The sequence below is a fragment of the Ipomoea triloba genome, chromosome 9 (genome assembly GCF_003576645.1).
Source record: "Ipomoea triloba cultivar NCNSP0323 chromosome 9, ASM357664v1".
In the NCBI taxonomy this organism is placed as follows: Eukaryota; Viridiplantae; Streptophyta; class Magnoliopsida; order Solanales; family Convolvulaceae; genus Ipomoea; species Ipomoea triloba.
Window position 1 is genome coordinate 5,042,739 of NC_044924.1, and position 18,372 is coordinate 5,061,110.

General features: G+C 35.4%; 2 protein-coding genes and 1 long non-coding RNA gene across 8 annotated transcripts; 2 read left to right on the top strand and 1 right to left on the bottom strand.

Moving 5' to 3' along the window:
* The first annotated feature begins 5,514 nt into the window (after positions 1–5,514).
* On the top strand, positions 5,515–14,993 carry LOC116029103 (histidine kinase 2-like). 6 transcript variants are annotated; one of them, XM_031271000.1, is made up of 16 exons: positions 5,515–5,579; positions 6,391–6,441; positions 7,612–7,888; positions 8,873–9,067; positions 9,163–9,642; positions 9,847–10,122; positions 10,692–10,861; positions 10,998–11,225; positions 11,306–11,492; positions 11,671–11,722; positions 11,838–12,067; positions 12,186–12,284; positions 12,483–13,138; positions 13,315–13,821; positions 14,051–14,396; positions 14,783–14,923. In XM_031271000.1, the coding sequence occupies exons 3-15, from the start codon at positions 7,628–7,630 to the stop codon at positions 14,298–14,300; spliced, it is 3,591 nt and encodes a 1,196-aa protein (XP_031126860.1). In that variant the 5' UTR covers positions 5,515–5,579; positions 6,391–6,441; positions 7,612–7,627; the 3' UTR covers positions 14,301–14,396; positions 14,783–14,923. The 6 variants fall into 6 exon arrangements, with proteins under 6 accessions (XP_031126860.1, XP_031126859.1, XP_031126857.1 ...); XM_031270999.1 differs by lacking the exon at positions 5,515–5,579 and adding an exon at positions 5,748–6,062 and having other exon boundaries at positions 6,235–6,441; XM_031270997.1 differs by lacking the exons at positions 5,515–5,579; positions 6,391–6,441 and adding an exon at positions 7,013–7,397 and having other exon boundaries at positions 14,888–14,993.
* Positions 14,826–16,266, top strand: LOC116029105 (F-box protein At3g07870-like). Its single transcript, XM_031271001.1, has one exon. It carries the CDS (start codon positions 14,856–14,858, stop codon positions 16,086–16,088), a length of 1,233 nt encoding a protein of 410 aa, XP_031126861.1. The 5' UTR covers positions 14,826–14,855; the 3' UTR covers positions 16,089–16,266.
* A 505-nt stretch (positions 16,267–16,771) lies between these two features.
* Positions 16,772–18,341, bottom strand: LOC116030583. Its single transcript, XR_004100425.1, has 2 exons — positions 18,202–18,341; positions 16,772–17,578 (listed from the first exon to the last, which is right to left on the bottom strand). It is a non-coding gene; the product is annotated as an uncharacterized LOC116030583 (long non-coding RNA).
* Between the last annotated feature and the right edge of the window lie 31 nt (positions 18,342–18,372).

Consider the following 18,372-nt stretch of genomic DNA (forward strand, 5'->3'; position numbering starts at 1 on the left):
CTAACATTATTCTTTATTCTCCATAAATAATTTCATTTCTTTATATTCTAATCAAATGAACTAATTTTCTCTTAACATTTATATCCTTTACGAATAAAATTCATAATTGTTTTCAAAAAAAAAATCATAATTAGACTGTAAGATAATAATATCATAAATTATATTATCTTCTGTCTCATTTTATATGTTATACTTATTTATTACTAAAATTAATTAATTCTTTCTTTCTTTACTTATTTCTATTAGCATTTTGCTTATAATTTTTAACATTTAATTTTTTGTGTCTAATAGTACTTTTAATCTAGTTTTTAAATATATAAATTTTACATATTACTTCTAAATTTAATATTATGAAAAATTAAATTATAAATAGTTATAGTCAAGCCTCATTAGCCAAACCCAATACATAAAATGCGAAAGAGGGGGTATTGATAAATTAAAATCAACTTAACTGAATAAGACATTATTGATGCAATAATATAAATAATTACATATTAGAAGAAATTAACATATCAAACTTCCAAAATATTGAAAGACCCACTAATATAATCAATTTCCCCTACATAAATTTATTTATTCAATATATACATAAACGTCTTAAACTATATATATATTAAAGATATTGATGAGTTGCACCCACTTACCCAGATTGATTCCAATCGAACTTCTTTGAAAAATCAGAATTCTTATGAAATTCTCCTTTAGCAAAGTAGAAACCATCGACCTTTACTTGCCAATTGCAATATCTTTCATCATCACAATCATGATTCTTCGCGGTGAACACTTTAACGTTTTGGACACGATTTCCCCACCTAAAACCACACCAAAATAGAGTGGTTTCCAGAAAATTAACGCAGAGATGAATCTCATATTTTTGATTTTCGACTAAGCATAGAGTTTGAAGATTGTTCTCTTCAGACGCACAATTTACAAACAAAAAAGATGGAGGTTGGATAGGGTTTTTTAGTGGGATAAAATCATAGACTCGAACGATCTTTCTTGGGCCGGCATGCACTTGTATTACAACAAAGCATAAGGTTGTGATGAGTAAATAAAAAGGTGTTTTTGTGCAGGGAAAGCTCATGTTGATTGGAATGGGGGTGAAGTGAACTGGATGGTTTGGTGTAAGTGAAGGACAATATATAATTTTTCATCATGAGATAAGATAAACTTGATTGGAATTAGATTAGATTAATTTTATCTTGAAAAATGCAGATATCAATACAATATGAAAAATATGATTGAAATAAAAAGAATAACTTTCTGATCTTAACCGTGAAATTAAGGAAATTATGTTACGTATATAAGGAAATGAACCAGTACGTGAATATGGAAACACATTAAATAAGTTTATAATTCGATTAAAGATATTATTCTTATGCAATTACGAAAAAGATTCCATTTATTTAATAATTATATATGGAATAGTATATAAGGAATTGAATTTATTAGTTTAATAAATAGACTCCAGATAATTTTCATAGGAGGATTGATTTGGATAGTAGAAAATATATGATCTATAGATCAGACACAAGAATTTTACAACATATAACATAAATTCATAGCATAAAACACACAATATATTCTTGCAAAAAAAAAAAAACACACACACACAATACGTTGTGTGTTACACAACTACTAATTAATTTGTTCTAAGTACAGAATTCATACTCTTAACGTACAGAATCTCATAATACAAAACACAAAAACTCACACCACAAGATACATACGCATACTTTATAGTAATAAAAAAATCGTAACGTAAATTAGACAACCAAACAATCGCTGTCCAAATTAAATAAATCGTCGACGCCATACAAGACTAGGGTCCACGGTATAAGGGTTGTCCACTTGTCCATACACACTTGGTAAGGTGACATGGAAATAGGCCTTTCAAACGGGCTCTTCAGTCTTGGACTGACATTTTTTGGTGTACAAATTCTAAGTTGTGTGGGCTACGATTTCTTTACTCTTGTTGATTGCCTGGCTTGATGTTGTTCGGCAAATTATGCTGTGGACCCAGGTCCACCTTGCAAGGTGGACCTGGGTCCAAAACTACGTCATTTTTTGTCTTTTTTTTTTTTTAAATTAGTAAACATATTGTTAAATATAGAGTTGTCTAAAAATGTGTGAATGTAGAGGTTTCAAAGTGTGAATGTAGAATATAGGAATCGTGAATGTACATTTATGATTGTGTGAATGTAGAGTTGCCCAGAAATATGTGAATGTGGAGGTTTCAAATTGTGAATATAGAGTATAGAAATCGTGAATGTAGAGTTATGCATGTGTGAATCTGTAATAGAGTTAAAAGTTCTAGCAACTTGTAACCCTGTAATGTGTTAATGTGAAGTTCTCAAGTTGTGAATATAGAGTATAGGACATGTGCATATAGAGTTTTGAATGTGTGAATGCATAACAGTGGTAATATAGTTACTAAACATATAATCTTGTAATGTGTGAATGTGGAGTTTACAAAGTGTGAATGTAGAGTTTACAAAGTGTGAATGTAGAGTACAGTGTATGTGAATGTAGAGTATAGTGTATGTGAATTTAGACCCAGGTCCACCTTGCAAGGTGGACCTGGGTCCACGGCATAACAATTGATGTTGTTCCTGGCTGCATCATACGACCCAATACAACTTAAGGTTTGTTTTTTAATTAAAAAATTATATCTTTGGTCTTTAAGTTATATCTGTAATGATAATTCAATCTATAAGTTATAACCGTAATCATATTTCAACCCTAAGGTTTGATTAAAGTAGCATATTTAGTCTTCGATATAAAAGTTTTGTTGATAAAGTTAAATCTCAAGGGTAATTAAGTACAATCCATTACTTGTCCTAATGTTAGTTTTTATTGTAACACGATTTTTCTCAAATTGAAAAGTGCTAGCTAAAATCTCTAAATTAAACCTCTAGTAAGTGAGTGTGTAATTAGGCAAAATCTTCCACCTTTTTGGCTTGGAGAAGATAACGATGAATTCAAGAACATTGTTACGCATAAATAAACATTTATCCCACCTATAACAGCCCGTTTGGTTGGGAGGAGGGAATTATGGGGGAAAAGAATTGTAATTCGGTGGAATTGCAATTCAATGAATAAGGTAAGAATTGAAATTACAGTGTTTTGTATGCAGTAATAGAAGTACAGGGAATTGAAATGTAATAAGTGATAGAATGACTAAAATGCCCTTATGTAATAATAATAATAATAATAATAATAATAATAATAATAATAATAATAATAATAATACAGAATAATAACAATAATAATAATAATACAAATAATAATAATAACAATAATAATACAAATAATAATAATAATAATAATAATAATAATAATAATAATAATAAAGAATTTTAAAATGGGATAGAGATGAGAATGAAATAAGAGAACAGAACCAGATGGAGATGAGATAATAAGATAACAGAACCATTTGCTAAACTGCCTTCTGCTTTGCTTCTATTTTGCGCCAAACAGAACCAGAGATGAGAGGGGTAATATTGTCTTCACAGCACCATATTTTCTCCCAACAACCGCTGAATTGTAATTCTGAGGGTGAGGGCCTGAATTGTAAATCAGCAAAGGGAGGGAATTGCAATTCGGCCGAATTGCAATTCCCTCCAACCAAACGCAATAGTTTGTAAATTCGTTGAATTCAAATTCAACACCACCTAAACTACATTGAACCAAACACCCTGTAAGTGTTTTAGTAAATTTCTTATTACTAAAATTTTTGATAGATATATGTATGAATGTGGTTTGGTGCATAAGTGATTTTATCCTCTAAGTTTTGTAGTAATGTATATATTAATACAAATGTGTGATACATGTGCGAATTGAAAGAAAACTTATTATTTTACTTGGAAATTGTGGATGTGCGAATGTATTCAAATATGAATAATTTAATCTTTGTCACATTAAAGCTTATTGTTTAATCTAGAGATAAGGGTCAAATAGATCCTAAAACTATACTGATTTGTGCAATTAGGCTCTTAAACTTTAAAAATTCCAATTAGACCCCCAAACTTGTTATTTCGGAGCAATCAAACCCTATAACTATGTAGCCTATAATTGCATGCTAACTAAAGTTCCGACCAACTCCGATGAACCTCCGGCGAACATCAAACTAAATTTTGGCGAGTGAAGTCAAAATATCATCACCGGCGATGTCGCTTTCTGCCGGAGAAGGCTGGTCGCCTTCCGGCAGTGGAGATGGCGACCAACTGGTCGTCATCTCCGTTAATGTAGTCTCCAACATATGTTATTAGTTAGCCACAAAAAAAAAAAAGAAGAAGAAAAAATGACACTAGCAAAAAATTAGCAACATCATGATAAATTTAAGAAGTAAAATAATTGAAAACATGTGTTGTGTATTTAAATAAACCTTGTTTTTTTTTTTTTTTTTTTTTTTTTGCATGCTAAACTATGTAACTTAGGTTTACCCTCTTGATGTTTTGGTGGCTATTAAACCATTTACAAATTAGCTAGGTTGTATTTTGTGCAATCCAAGGATGTTTTTGTGTCTTTTTTTTTTTTGGATGATGTTATTTTGCTATAAGTGCAGTGTATAATTTTACTAAAAAGTCCTTTAATAATTTTAAAATTAAAAATACATTGTTAATATTAACAAAATCTATAAATAATTGATTAAAACGGTCACTTTTAACATAATTAAAGAAATTTGTCATATAAAATAATAATTAATTAATAAATTGAGTCCACAATTTAGGTCTAATTAATGAGTAATTCCACGTGTACTCTCATTTTTCTCTCAATAATATGTCATGCTTTAATTACTTAATAAAATGGATGATACATTATTTTTATATATTCACTCATTTTTCTTTATACTAATCAAATTTAAACACTGAGAGTTTATATTCCATATATTACGTATACCATTTTCCTTAACAATCATTATTGCATGGACCAAAAATAAAAAGTACATTATTTTTGTACTGTAGGTACATTATTTTAGAGTACATTATTTGATATATACTATCAAATAATGTACCTACAGTACAAAAATAATGTACTTTTTATTTTTGGTCCATGTCCATGCAATAATTTGCTTTTCCCTAACTAATGGTTTATGATGTGAAATGGTCCAATATATAATAATTAACAACGTGAAATATAGTTATGATGTGAATTAGCTAAACAGGCCGGCTAGCATCAGAGATTCAGAGGGGTTGCGGTGAAATTTGACTTGGAGGCATGGCTAGGCAGGATAGCTAGAGTTGATGCATTTACTAATAAATAAGTTATTTATTTAAAAAGTGAGATAATTTTGTTATTATTTTAAATGAGTGATTATATGATTGAATCTCAATGAAATAAATAATACTATCACACAATTAAATTGTCTAATTTCAAAATAAAAATAAAAAATTCTCCATTATTGAAGAAGAAGTTCTTCAATTGCAATGACGAATTGTTGACAAAAAAGGGGTTTTCTTCATTGGATGGAGGCAGGTTTCTTAGTTAACCCGTTCAACAACACGGCCATCCATGATCCATCTCCGATGTGCCGCGTCCCCTTCACCCAACAGTCAACTTTGTTGGAAAATTCTAAGGTCTTCAATGAGTGATTAATGGTCATGTGTTTTTTCTGCTATAAAATATGTGACTCATAATCATCTTTATATTTCTTGTGGTCTTTGTGCATTAAAAATGTGAGGAGTAGAGTGTTTTGTTGCTAAAGGAGGTGATTATGCCACTATAAATAGCCTAATTAGCTTTGTTAAGAAAACACACCAAAACAAAAGTTCTCTTCCTCCTTTGTTAAGTTACACCCGATTCGTGATCAGGAGTATAATCCGGTTCATGACTGATTTCTCTTCTCTTGGTTGGGTGTGACAGAAGGAGCCATCGTACCGAAACGTTATTCGAGCAATAGGCAACCTTTCGGTACGATGGCTCTTTCTGTCATACCCGATTTATCCAAGATAACCATCCTTTGGATTATACTTCTGGTATAACTCTGACGCAGTTTACGAATGACAATATGGCAGCCAGAAGATACCTTCTAATCTTCTATCACAAATGAATAACAAATTGTATGACTTTTATATGTCAAACAAGACTCAGCACAAACTTCATTTTCTTATTCTCCTTTTCCCTGAAGAGCGTCTGGACGTTGCCTCTATTTTCTAACAAACTTTGCCATTACTTTACTAATATTTTCAATTACCATTTCAGAAATCTTAAATACTTGAATGTGATATACAGACACACAAGAAAGCAATGCATGCATACACGTAGTTGAGGACGCCGTCTACTGAAACGACGTCGGCGACGGTGACGGAGACATTTCCGTTGGTTGTTTTATTAGGGCGACTCCAACACTTCATATTAGTGCGGGAAAAATAAAGTACTAATTTTCAGAGGAAATGGACATGCGGCGTACTGATTTGCTGAAAAAAACCCCAAACCCTGGTGAGTGGGAGGAAAAGCAAAACTATTGCAGAATATGAATCTTTATGACTTTATCTTCATGGAATTTCCCCATACAGATTGGCTTTTTCTTTTTCTTTGATGAAGTGAAAAGTAATTGTACAATTTGAGTCAATTATTTCATAATAAACTCCATACTCAATATAAATACTTAAAACACTGTAATTATAGTGAAATAAAAGATGTTATGTAATCTATATTTTGCATTTATGGATTTAATCAAAGAGTTTTTTGTTCATTTTTGTTTTTTAATGTTTGAAGGTTATATGGTACATCAAATATTTCAATTCCACTGAGCTAGTAGTACTGTACTTAGTACTAATGCTTCAATTTCAATGTGTTCTGTTGCCTGTTGGCTTTTTTTCAAGCTTTTCCACTAGATTATGAGATAATGGCAGCATAAACTCCTCATCATCCTGGGGGTGGGGGTAGGGTGAGGGGGTGGGGGTGGGGTAGTGGACTAGTGGTTAATGGGGAAAAGACAGATACCTCTTTTATCCCCACATTCTGTTCAACGATTCTGATTAGTTTGTGGTGAAACCACTTGGGTTGGTTAATGGAGATTAGATATTCTTGAGAAAAGCTTTGATCTTTATGCTCCTCCTTTCTTTTGCTTTGCTGCTATCTACAGAGTTGCTCCTAGTGTTGGAAATAAATGGGCTTCTTTTCCTGTTATGTTCTGTTCTATGATTCCAACCAATCACATCTGGTGTTTAATCAACTTGTGTTTATCACAACTGTCCTGACTTCCTTTACATGGGTAAAGCTTTGATGGGATCAGTTGGTGAGAATAGACAACACCAGGAGCAGCAATTTTTTGTGCTTGCTGTGGCCCATGCTCTTGTTGAAGTCACTAATTGGTGCTTTGTTTGCTCAAGAATCAATGTGATTGTGTACTTGGCATTTGTTTATTCGCCTTTGTGGTCCAGCCATCCCTTGTGGGTTTATTTACATGAGAGCCTACAAAACTGGAATCAAGATTTCACCTTTTTTTTTTTTATTGAAGTTTTGAAATTGGTCTACTGAAGAATTGAGTGAATTTGAGACAAACTTTTGGAGAATAGTCGAATACCTTATTGATTTATTGATGAACTTCTCTGCTTTGAACGAGTTAGGTTTCAGTTTTTTAAGGCCTTTTCTGAAAATATGTAGGTGGGCTTTGAAGAAGATGTCTTGGAACTGCAAAACCCTTGGCATGAAGGGAAGCCTCTCTTCCAATTTCAGGCTGAGGAAGTTACTAAGTGGTGGGTGGAGATGGAGGAGAAAATATTTGATTTTGTGGCTCATATTTGTTGCCATTGGATTAATTGGGTTGCTGATTAGTTTGAATAATGGGCTTATGAGGAGGAAGGTAGATGCTCCAGACTTGGATGAAGATAGTACTAACCTTTTGCTTGAACATTTCAATGTGAGCAAGGAAGGCATTCAGGTGAGCTGTTTCATTTCATATTCTAGGCCCAATATATTTCCACATTTCAATATGCTTTTCCCTTTTAATTTATTTGACAAGGAACCTTTTGTTTAAAATTTTGAGGGAAACATGGTAAGATAATACTTTTCTGAAACCTCTTTCATAAACTTTAGTAGATATTCAGAGTAGGAATAAGTTCCTTCGTATTATCTTCCCGGATTTACTCTTCATGTAATGAAATTATGGACTAATAGATCCATGACTTTTAATTTTAGGCATTCAGTTCAAATAAATAAACATAAAAAGATGCACAGCTTTTCACATGATAAGGTCTTGCAGAGTGCTGTTTATCTTAACAGTTTGAAAAACTGAAGTAATGAAGTGTGAAATTCAATGTGGATCTGTGATAAGCACAGAGTTTTTTTTTTTTTTTAATAAACTTTTCAGTTTACTTCAGAGTTTTATGTTTCATACTTAAAAATAGAAAACTGCCTTAATTAAAATCAATAGAGTTAGATTGTATGAGATGCTGTAATATGCAAAACCATTTTAGTAGGTTGCTGTTTTACCATAGTTTTTGTTATTCTTTAAATGATTTTGTTTTCTAAGCTAGTGAAACAGTTGTAGGATTCTCAATATATGGAGATGCTAAGGCAAATGAACAAATACATGTTTTAGATTTTGTTGTCAGGGACAGCAAAAGAATCATAGAGTAATACGCTGAGGATTTCTTACGAAATTTGAAATTAGATAGTCAGTGATACATTGTGACATGGAGATGCAGGGCCACCAATAAAATAATTGCTAAATTCCAAGATTAAGTATTGGAGTTATAAAGCTTCTATCGATTTTGTGATTATGCTTTTATCAGTTTTTGGAATGTCAAATCTCAGCATAATGTACTTATTCAGTTATTCTTGTTAATTCAACTGCACATATTTCATTATTAAAGTGTAGCAGAAGTTCCAGACATGAAATAACGCTGTCATTTGTGTTGTTAAGGTGCTAAGTGCAGAGAATGTTGTGTACCAGAAGCAATATGAACTGGCAATCGAGAAATTAGAAGCAAATGGCCAGTGTCCTGTTCCAGATGAAAACACTCTTACGAACCTTGACATTGTAGTGCAACAGATACCTTTACCAATTTCACATTGTGCATCGTTGGCAACTTCATCAGATCATCAGTTCTGTGAAAAGGTAGAGTTCTTTTGGATGGATAAGGCCCGTTCTGGCATCATCCTCCATGAAAGAATCATCTGTGTCATTTTGGTTGGTTATTTCTGTGTCATCAGGAACCGCTTCAAGGGAGGGCACTTGGAGATCAGTGCAAGGATGCAGCCTTCTATTTCACAAAAGTATGCTGGTGGATCCTTCTTGGCATTGCTATCAGCTGGAAACTATGCTGGTTATGTGGAGAATCTGGGGGAAATGACTGGCAGAAACAAGTTCAGCAGCAAGAATTGCCTCAACAACCTCAGCTACTTCAACACTTGCAGCAGCAACAAGCTCAGGCATCCTCAAGAATTGCTCGGAAGTGGTGGGAAAAACTTCTTGTTATTTCTGTCTCAGTTGGAGTAATGGGATCCATCTGGTTATTCTCACACCTGAATGAAGAATTCACAGTGAGGAGAAAAGAAACAATAGCAAGCATGTGTGATGAAAGAGCCCGAATGCTACAGGATCAATTTAATGTCAGCATGAACCACGTCCATGCATGGGCTTTTCTAGTCTCAACATTTCACCATGGAAAGCAACCTTCAGCTATAGATCAGGTTATGTTGGGTTTTTTCATTTCTGTGTTTATTTCAAATTTTCAATCAACTGGTATAGTCTGTTTCTGTCAAAAGTTCAAATGCAATCTGACCCTCCCACCCCATCTAATCCCCTCCGCCCCCTCGCTTCCCCCCAAAACCTTAAAACGAGAGAGAGAGAGAGTTTCTGTGGCAACTCTGATAGTATTTCATTACAAGTTGCAGAAAACTTTTGAAGAATATGCTGACAGAACAGCTTTTGAAAGGCCACTTACCAGTGGGGTTGCCTATGCTATAAAACTTTGCCACTCAGAAAGGGAAAATTTTGAGAAGCGGCAAGGATGGACCATAAAGAAAATGGAATCCGAGGATCAAAGTTTGGCCCAAGAGTATATATCTGGGAACTTGGATCCTGCTCCAATTCAAGATGAATATGCACCTGTTATATTTTCTCAGCAAACAATCTCCCATATCGTGTCAATTGATATGATGTCTGGAAAGGTGTGCTTTATCTTCTCCCATCCTTGCAAAATGATGATAAAAAAATAATACTCGCTGTAGGTTTGAGGTAGCTTTTTGACCGATTAGTGTTTATTGGATATTAGATCCATTTAAGAGGTAAGTGTTTATAGAGCTCCAAAAAAGCTCAAGTATTATGATGGAAATTGCTTAAGTATGAAGCTATTTCCACTGTAGTGGAGGAGCCATACTTCAAAATATATAGCATTCAAAAGAACTGAATCTTGGACAGGAGGGGTTAGTTTGGTCATTGAGCATTCCTAACTTACAACCAGTAGGTTGTGAGTTCTAGTTACCATGTGGGGAAATGAAACCCCTTATTTACGTTGGAACTCAACAAAAATAAAAATAAACTTGAATACACCTTGATCATGTGGTGGTGCAGATTGCAGAATGGCACAAGTGATCACTGACCAGCATTTTTTTTTAGAGTTTTTGTTCCTGATGTGTACAACAAATATGCAACTAGGAAGTAGTGTTATGCAATTTAATAATAAATATGAGGCAGAATAGAGTGTTAGCTTACAGTTACTGCTGTTTCTGCTTTACAGGAAGACCGTGAAAACATATTGAGGGCAAGAGCTTCTGGAAAAGGAGTCTTGACATCACCTTTTAAGTTATTGAAGTCCAATAATGTCGGGGTTATACTTACTTTTGCAGTGTTTAACACTGATCTTCCTCCTGATGCAACACCAGAGCAACGTATTAATGCTACTCTTGGGTAGATCATCTGCTTGGATTTCTTGTATAGTGCTTGGATGAAGTAATTTAGCTTGCATAATGTTTTCACCTTCTTTGACTAAATTTCTCCTCTTTTTTTTTTTTTTTTTTTTGGTGTTGTCATCTTTGATAAAAAGGTATTTTGGTGCTGCTTATGATTTCCCCTCATTAGTTGAAAAGCTTCTTCACCAGCTAGCAAGCAAGCACACTATTGTTGTAAATGTTTACGATACAACAAATGCATCTGCTCCGATTAGAATGTATGGAATGGAAGAAGCTGATTTGGATGAGACTGATAGAGAATTAGTTCATGTTATCAATCTTGATTTTGGAGATCCAGCTAGGAGGCACGAGATGCATTGCAGGTAAGATTGGTCTAGCGTTAGGATGTATAAAACAGCTGTATCCATGAATCCGTTAAATTTAATTCCTGCCTTGCTCACAGGTTTAAGCAGAAACGTCCTCCACCCTGGACAGCAATAGCAGCATCCATTGGAGTCCTTGTAATCACTTTGCTTCTTGGTCATATTTTCCATGCAGCCATAAATCGGATTGCGAAATTTGAGCGTGATTATCAGAAGATGATGGATCTCAAACATCGTGCTGAGGCTGCAGATATTGCAAAATCTCAGGTACGGATTGATAGTGTGATATTCTGCATCCACTCTCATCTCTTCTAATTTAATTGAAAAGGCTTTCAACTTCCATGACTTCTTTTACCTTCTCCTTTACCCATATACTGTTTATTCCTAATGTTAGATTTTTCATATTTGTATCATCCTTTTTAACCTCCTAAATGGTTATCTGCAGTTTCTTGCAACAGTTTCTCATGAAATCAGGACCCCAACGAATGGTGTTTTAGGTATTATAAAATTTTATGTTGCAGCTCTTACTGCATGATTACATGAGGGATAGGAATTTTAACCAGTTTCAAACCATTGATAGTAAACTGATATAACATGCTCCGATTCTATCAGGCATGCTTCAGATGCTCATGGATACAAATCTTGATGCTACACAACTGGAATACGCACAGACTGCCCATGCTAGTGGGAAAGATCTGATATCACTAATCAACGAGGTGTTGGATCAGGCTAAGATTGAATCAGGCAGGCTAGAATTGGAGGCTGTAGCTTTTGACCTACGAGCTGTACTTGATAAAGTTTTATCACTCTGCTCCGGAAGATCTCATGAAAAACGGATTGAGGTACTAAACGAACTTGCTTCTGATACATGCTCTCTCTCTCTCTCATTCACTCATTATTCCAGGTAGTCGAAATGCCCATTCTTACTATGGTTTTTATAATTTTTTTGGTGGAGAGAAGTTGGCCGTTTATGTCTCTGATCAGGTCCCAGAAGTAGTTATTGGAGATCCAGGAAGGTTCAGGCAAATAATTACCAATCTTGTTGGAAACTCAATCAAGGTTGGTCACTTTCATCAAACTACATGTACCTTATTATGCAAACTCTGTGTACTTCAAAAGTAGGAATGCAAATTAATGGGAATAAAAGATGAAACTTATGGTACTATGTAGATCTATTGGCAAAAGTATACCTTTAAAGGGCTACTCTATTTTATATTTGCGGGCACTAGTGCTTATTTACTCTCGTACGTATTGCAGTTCACAAAGGAAAAGGGGCATGTGTTTGTTTCAGTGCATTTAGCAGATGAAGTGAAGAGCCCAAATGATGTGAAGGATGAAGTCCTGAGACAAAGCTTAACCCTTGTTCAAGACCGGCCAAACACGTCTTTCAATACATTGAGTGGGTTCCCCATAGTTGACAGATGGCGAAGTTGGCAGAACTTTAAGAAGCTCAGTGAGGAAAAAACCGAAAATATCAAGTTGTTAGTGACTGTTGAAGACGCTGGTGTTGGAATTCCTCTCGAAGCACAGGGCCGTATCTTCATGCCATTTATGCAAGCGGATAGTTCAACATCTCGTACGTATGGTGGGACAGGAATAGGACTAAGCATTAGTAAACGTTTGGTGGAGCTTATGGGTGGGGAAATTGGATTCTTCAGTGAACCTGGCACTGGCAGTACCTTTTCTTTCACAGCAGCCTTTGCCAGAGCAGAAGAAGGTTTGCTAGAAAGCAAGAGGCAACGGAATGATCCATCTGTTTCAGAACTTCGGGGGTTAAGAGCATTGGTCATAGATGATAAAAGCATTAGAGCAGAGGTCACTAGATACCATCTTCAAAGATTGGGATTAAACGTGAAGATAATTTCCAAAATGGATTCTTCATGCTCACATCTGTCTACTTGTTTAGAAGCAAGGTAACATATTTTTTTTTTTTTTATTAAACTTAATTTTTGCACAATATCTGAGAAGCTTTCGAAACTGAGTATTAATTCTTAGAAGTTAGGAATTAAAAGAATCAGCATCACTGGATAGGTTTTAACACAGTGCTGTTCTTGATATTACTAATGACTTCCTTTTTCTATTTCTGCAGTCCATTGGAGCATTTAGCTCTGATTTTCATTGATAAAGATAATTGGGATGATGAGACTTCTATTACACTCTCTAAGATTCTGAAAGAGCTGAGAGCCAATAGCTCCAACGTTGTTTCTGGAGTCATTCCAAAATTCGTTCTGTTGGCAACGAACATGAGTGCCACCAATCGCAATGAGCTTAGATTGGCTGGGCTTGTAGATAGCATATTAATAAAGCCTCTTCGTTTGAGTGCATTAGTTTCATGCATTCAGGAGACCATGGGCTTTATGAATAAGCGGCATATAACGCGTAGGAAACCATCATCTCTTGGAAGTCTGCTGAAAGACAAAAGGATTCTGGTGGTGGACGATAATGTTGTCAATAGAAGAGTAGCAGAAGGGGCCATAAGGAAGTATGGTGCAATTGTGAGCTGTGTAGATAGCGGGAAGGCTGCATTGGCACTACTTAAGCCACCTCACAAGTTTGATGCTTGCTTCATGGACCTCCAAATGCCAGAAATGGATGGGTATTCTACTATATATAAACACTCTCTTGAACTATTATTCTCAAAAATGGGTGGCCCTGCGAATGCAGGCATAGTGGGTAAACTCGGGTTCGGGGAATATGCCCCGATCTGAGATTTACTCCCATTAATGAATGACAACACCCTGAAAATCCATTACTCCTAGATGGAGTTTTGTTATAGTTTCTTTCTTGAACTTAGATTTTTGTTCCTGATGTTATTCCTTTTGTAGGTTTGAGGCTACTCGACAGATCCGCTGTCTAGAAAGCAAATATAATGAGAATATCAATTCAGGAGAGGTGTTGATTGAAATGCATGGAAAAGTGTCTCATTGGCACACACCAATATTAGCAACGACAGCAGATGTTATTCAAGCAACAAACGAGAAGTGCTTGCAATGCGGGATGGATGATTACATTTCAAAGCCGTTTGATGAATGGCAACTTTATTCCGCAGTGGCGCGGTTCTTTGAGTCTGGTTGATTTGGTCATTTGGATTGACATTTGGCTGTTCAGATATGACTCTATTGCTCGGTCATGGACATGGACAAAGTACGCCTATCCTGTCTGTCCTGTGCGGTAACTACTTCCAAAAATCTGAGAACTTTTAAATTTAGACTCTCAGTACTTTTCATATCCTGAATACTAGTTACTATTATTTCTTCTAATTCTTTCTGCTAAGTTTTAAGTTCTATCAATGCACATTTATTTATTTAGTGAACTGGTTTGAGGAATGAACGAATTGTAACCCTAAGAAGTCTCACTTAAGACTTGCTTTCAACGGCAAAGTTTGATTTTGGGTTTGAGCGGTACTCCAGGTCCAAAACCTAAAAGATGGAAACTAGAAGGGCCCATTTCCCCTATAAAAATAGGCAATCCAGCTTAGTCCTTGAGCCAGATTAATCAATGTGAATTGTTGTCTTTTATTTTGTCCTGTAATGTAATGAATTGATTATTTTTGGCAGGTTTGAAAAGACGCAGACAACATTTTCATTGTAGTTTCCTGCACCTTCATTAATCATCCCTTGTTCCTTGTTAATGTCTGCTTATTTTTCATCTATGGAGTACAGTAAAGAAAGTAAATCCAAGAAGCAGAAGTGCAGGTCCGGTGAAAATCACCCGAGAGATGATATGGCTTCTCTACCCCGAGAAGTTTCCCTCGACATACTTTCCAGGCTTCCCATTACATCTCTCGTGCAATTCAGGTCAGTATGCAAATCCTGGCACAACTTGTCTCGTGATCATCAGCTTGTTCATTTGCACCTGTCTCGAACATCAAACGACAATCCATGCCTCATATTTCACTGTAAATATCCCATCAGAAACTGGCTTTACTTTGTTTTGTTGTCTGGTCGTGATGATGATGAGCAAGTAGTCAGAAGAATCGATCCCCCTTTTGCAGCAGACTTTAATGTGGTAGGATCATGTGCTGGCCTGTTATGTCTAGCTGATTCTTTGTTCCACTCTTCTCTGTTCATATATAATCCTTTTACTGGGAACCACAAAGAACTGCCAAAATCCATTACATTTCAGCACCAGGAACAAAAGGTGGTTTCTGGATTCGGGTTTCACCCGATTTCTAAGCAGTACAAGGTGATCAAGATTGTCTACTATGCCACTGACCCGAGCTACTGCAGGCCTTCTGGTAGGGTCAGGACTCGCTGTTTCAACCGATCAGATGTTCAAGTGCTCAGCCTTGACAGCAGCAATTGGAGAAGCATTGGAGAAGCCCCTTACTGGCTGGAATTCGGGTCAACCGGGGTGCTGGTGAACGGAAGGCTGCACTGGTTAAGAAGAAATTCCGGGTATTATCTCGATGGGAGCATTGCATCCTTTGATCTAGCTGAGGAGCGGTTTCAGGACATCCCGAAACCTTATTTTGGCGAGATCAGCAGCCTTATGGTTCTACAAGGTTGTCTTTCTGGCGTGACATTCGATAATAGGTGTTTGAAGATTTGGGTGATGAAAGAATATGAGAGGAAAGAGTCCTGGGTGAAACAGTTCACAATTGAGTCTTCATTAATCCCCAGTTTTGACTATCCAAAGCTACCATATAAGCTGTGGAAAGATGTTTTATGGTGCATCCCTGCAGTGAGAGTTCTGTGCCTTGTGAAAAATGGTGAGTTGCTGATACAGTGCAAAGGTGTTGGCCTGGTTGCATATAATCCTGAGAGTGGTGTGTTTAGGCATCTAAACTTTCCTGGGCTGCCTAATATCTTTCTCACAATTGTTCATCTTGCTAGCCTTAATTGGATTGATATTGCTATTTGATCTGTGACAAAAAAAAAAAAAAAAAAAAAAAAAACANAAAAAAAAAAAAAAAAAAAAAAAAACAAAGTTGAGTTTTACTTAATATTAAACCATGCCTTATTTCAAACATTTTGTTTGAATGTACCAAAAGAACAGTACACTTTTCATAATGTTTATGCATTTTATTAATAGCTATGAATGACAGAATACTAGATTTTTAAAAAGCAAATTGAAACTATCGGTCTCGAATGAGGTGGTCGATTGGATGGAGCATAACTCTTATACTTGAAAGTTATACTGCAATGTAATAGAGTCAGTAGTATTCAAAAAAAAAAGTGTAAGATTTAATCAATGTGATCTACATTACATCACAGGCAAAATCTATCATACTATGTGGCAATTTGTTCTTAGGAAATGGAGAATTTTTTGTAAAATTACTTAGTTGCCCGTGACAATTTTTGTTATATAGAATTTTTTGTCAAATACAATAGATTATGTTGGTGTTTGGCTAAAGTCATCACTTTTAAAGACTGAGTTTATTATATGAGCATAATTAAAGGAGTAAATTAATCTCTTTTTTTTTCTAATTTTATTTTTAATTAATTATAGCACTTATCACATGTCGCATCATTGAATAAAATATTTTGATTCGAAAACATATCTTCTGATGATGGAAAATAGATAGTGAAAGTCAAGATGCCAAATTGACATATGCCCTAAGATTACGGCAGATTCCTTATATCTTATTAAAATTTGTAAAACACAATGGGTTCATCACAAAGTGGCAAAACCCTAGCTGGCCATAATTTGGATCCAATTAAAGCAGCTTCATTACTGCCATCTCTTTGGACTATATGCCAATGCCCAATGCCATGCATGTGAATCCCACACACCCAAAAAAAAAAAAAAAAAACTTTCAGACAAGTGTGAAGCTTTTTAAGAACCAACTAACAGACCAAGGAGATAGCCTTATCATCCCCCCAAAACCTTAGCCTGAACAAAGAAGTATGGCAATGAGTACTATGCTAAGGTTTCTGCTTCCTCTGCTTCTTGTCACCCTCATTCCCATCAAATCAGGTAACTAAGATCATTAAAGAATGTTGTTTTAACCAATCTACTCAATGCCAGAATGCCAGCCTCATGAATCTGTTTGTGTGTCAAATATTTCCTCAGATGGGCAGTTTGAGCAGTGGTGCATTGCTGATGAGCAGACACCAGACAGCGAGCTGCAAATCGCGCTGGACTGGGCTTGCGGCAAAGGGGGAGCAGATTGCAGCAAGATTCAGAAGGGCCAGGCTTGCTTCTCCCCAGACACTGTCAGGGATCATGCTTCTTATGCCTTCAACAATTACTATCAGAAGTACAAGCACAAAGGGGGAAGCTGCTACTTCAAGGGTGCTGCCATGGTTACTGGCCTTGATCCAAGTAAGCATTTATACTCATCATCTACCACTATTTGTCTCTTGTTACTTCTGCTCATGAAGGTCAGTCCATGTTGGATAGATAATTAACTTGAAACAAAAAATAGTTAGTTTTAGCAAGTAAAATGAACATATGACACACAATGAGTAATTGAACATGCAGCATCAAGGAATCAAGAAAGGGGTTCTATTGTTTTCCCTTCTCACTTCACTTCACTTCACTCTGAAGGTTTAGGAGCTAAAAAAACCTTATCTTAAAGAGTTATTTCCACTTCTGGTTGCATAACTATGTGACTATTTCCACATTTGGTCCCGACTATTAATTTTTTCACACGACAATTTGTCATTTGAGATAAGACATTGTCACATGCCTGAAATTTGGTCACTACTGACCTGGAACTTGGTCAGAGGGACCAAATGTGACAAAGATTTAAAAGTCATGGGACCACTCGTGGAGACTGAATGTGAAAGTGGTCCCATAGTTGTGGGACCAAAAGTGGAAAAAACCCTTATCTTAAAAAATAGAATGAGAATAAAACATGTGACACCCTTTTTCTCAGTGTTATCTTTAAGCAAGGCATCTTATATAAATCTGTCTCTATATTAAAATGTGCTGCTTAATGGCTAGATTCTCTCTTTGCAGTCTTTTGCTTTTTTTTTTTTTTTTTTTTTGCTTTATAATATGCATTTGATAATCTATCTGCAGGTCACACCTCTTGCCACTATGAATATATGCCTTAGTTCAGAAGAGGCTCTTCAAACCACATATGCCCTTTTCTGACTCCAACTGGCTGATTAGAAGCTTTCACTTTGTTCTTGTCTGCTCTTTCTTTTTTCTTTTTTTTTTTTTTTTTTTTTTTTTTTTTTTTTTTTTTTTTTTTTTT

Bases quoted from the DNA above. Each gene is read 5' to 3' on its own strand.
- LOC116029103 (XM_031270997.1), top strand. From the start codon at position 7,216: ATGGGTAAAGCTTTGATGGGATCAGTTGGTGAGAATAGACAACACCAG. The intron at 7,889-8,872 runs GTGAGCTGTTTC...TGTGTTGTTAAG, and splicing joins TGAGCAAGGAAGGCATTCAG to GTGCTAAGTGCAGAGAATGT. The intron at 9,643-9,846 runs GTTATGTTGGGT...TACAAGTTGCAG, and splicing joins AACCTTCAGCTATAGATCAG to AAAACTTTTGAAGAATATGC.
- LOC116029105 (XM_031271001.1), top strand. From the start codon at position 14,856: ATGTCTGCTTATTTTTCATCTATGGAGTACAGTAAAGAAAGTAAATCC.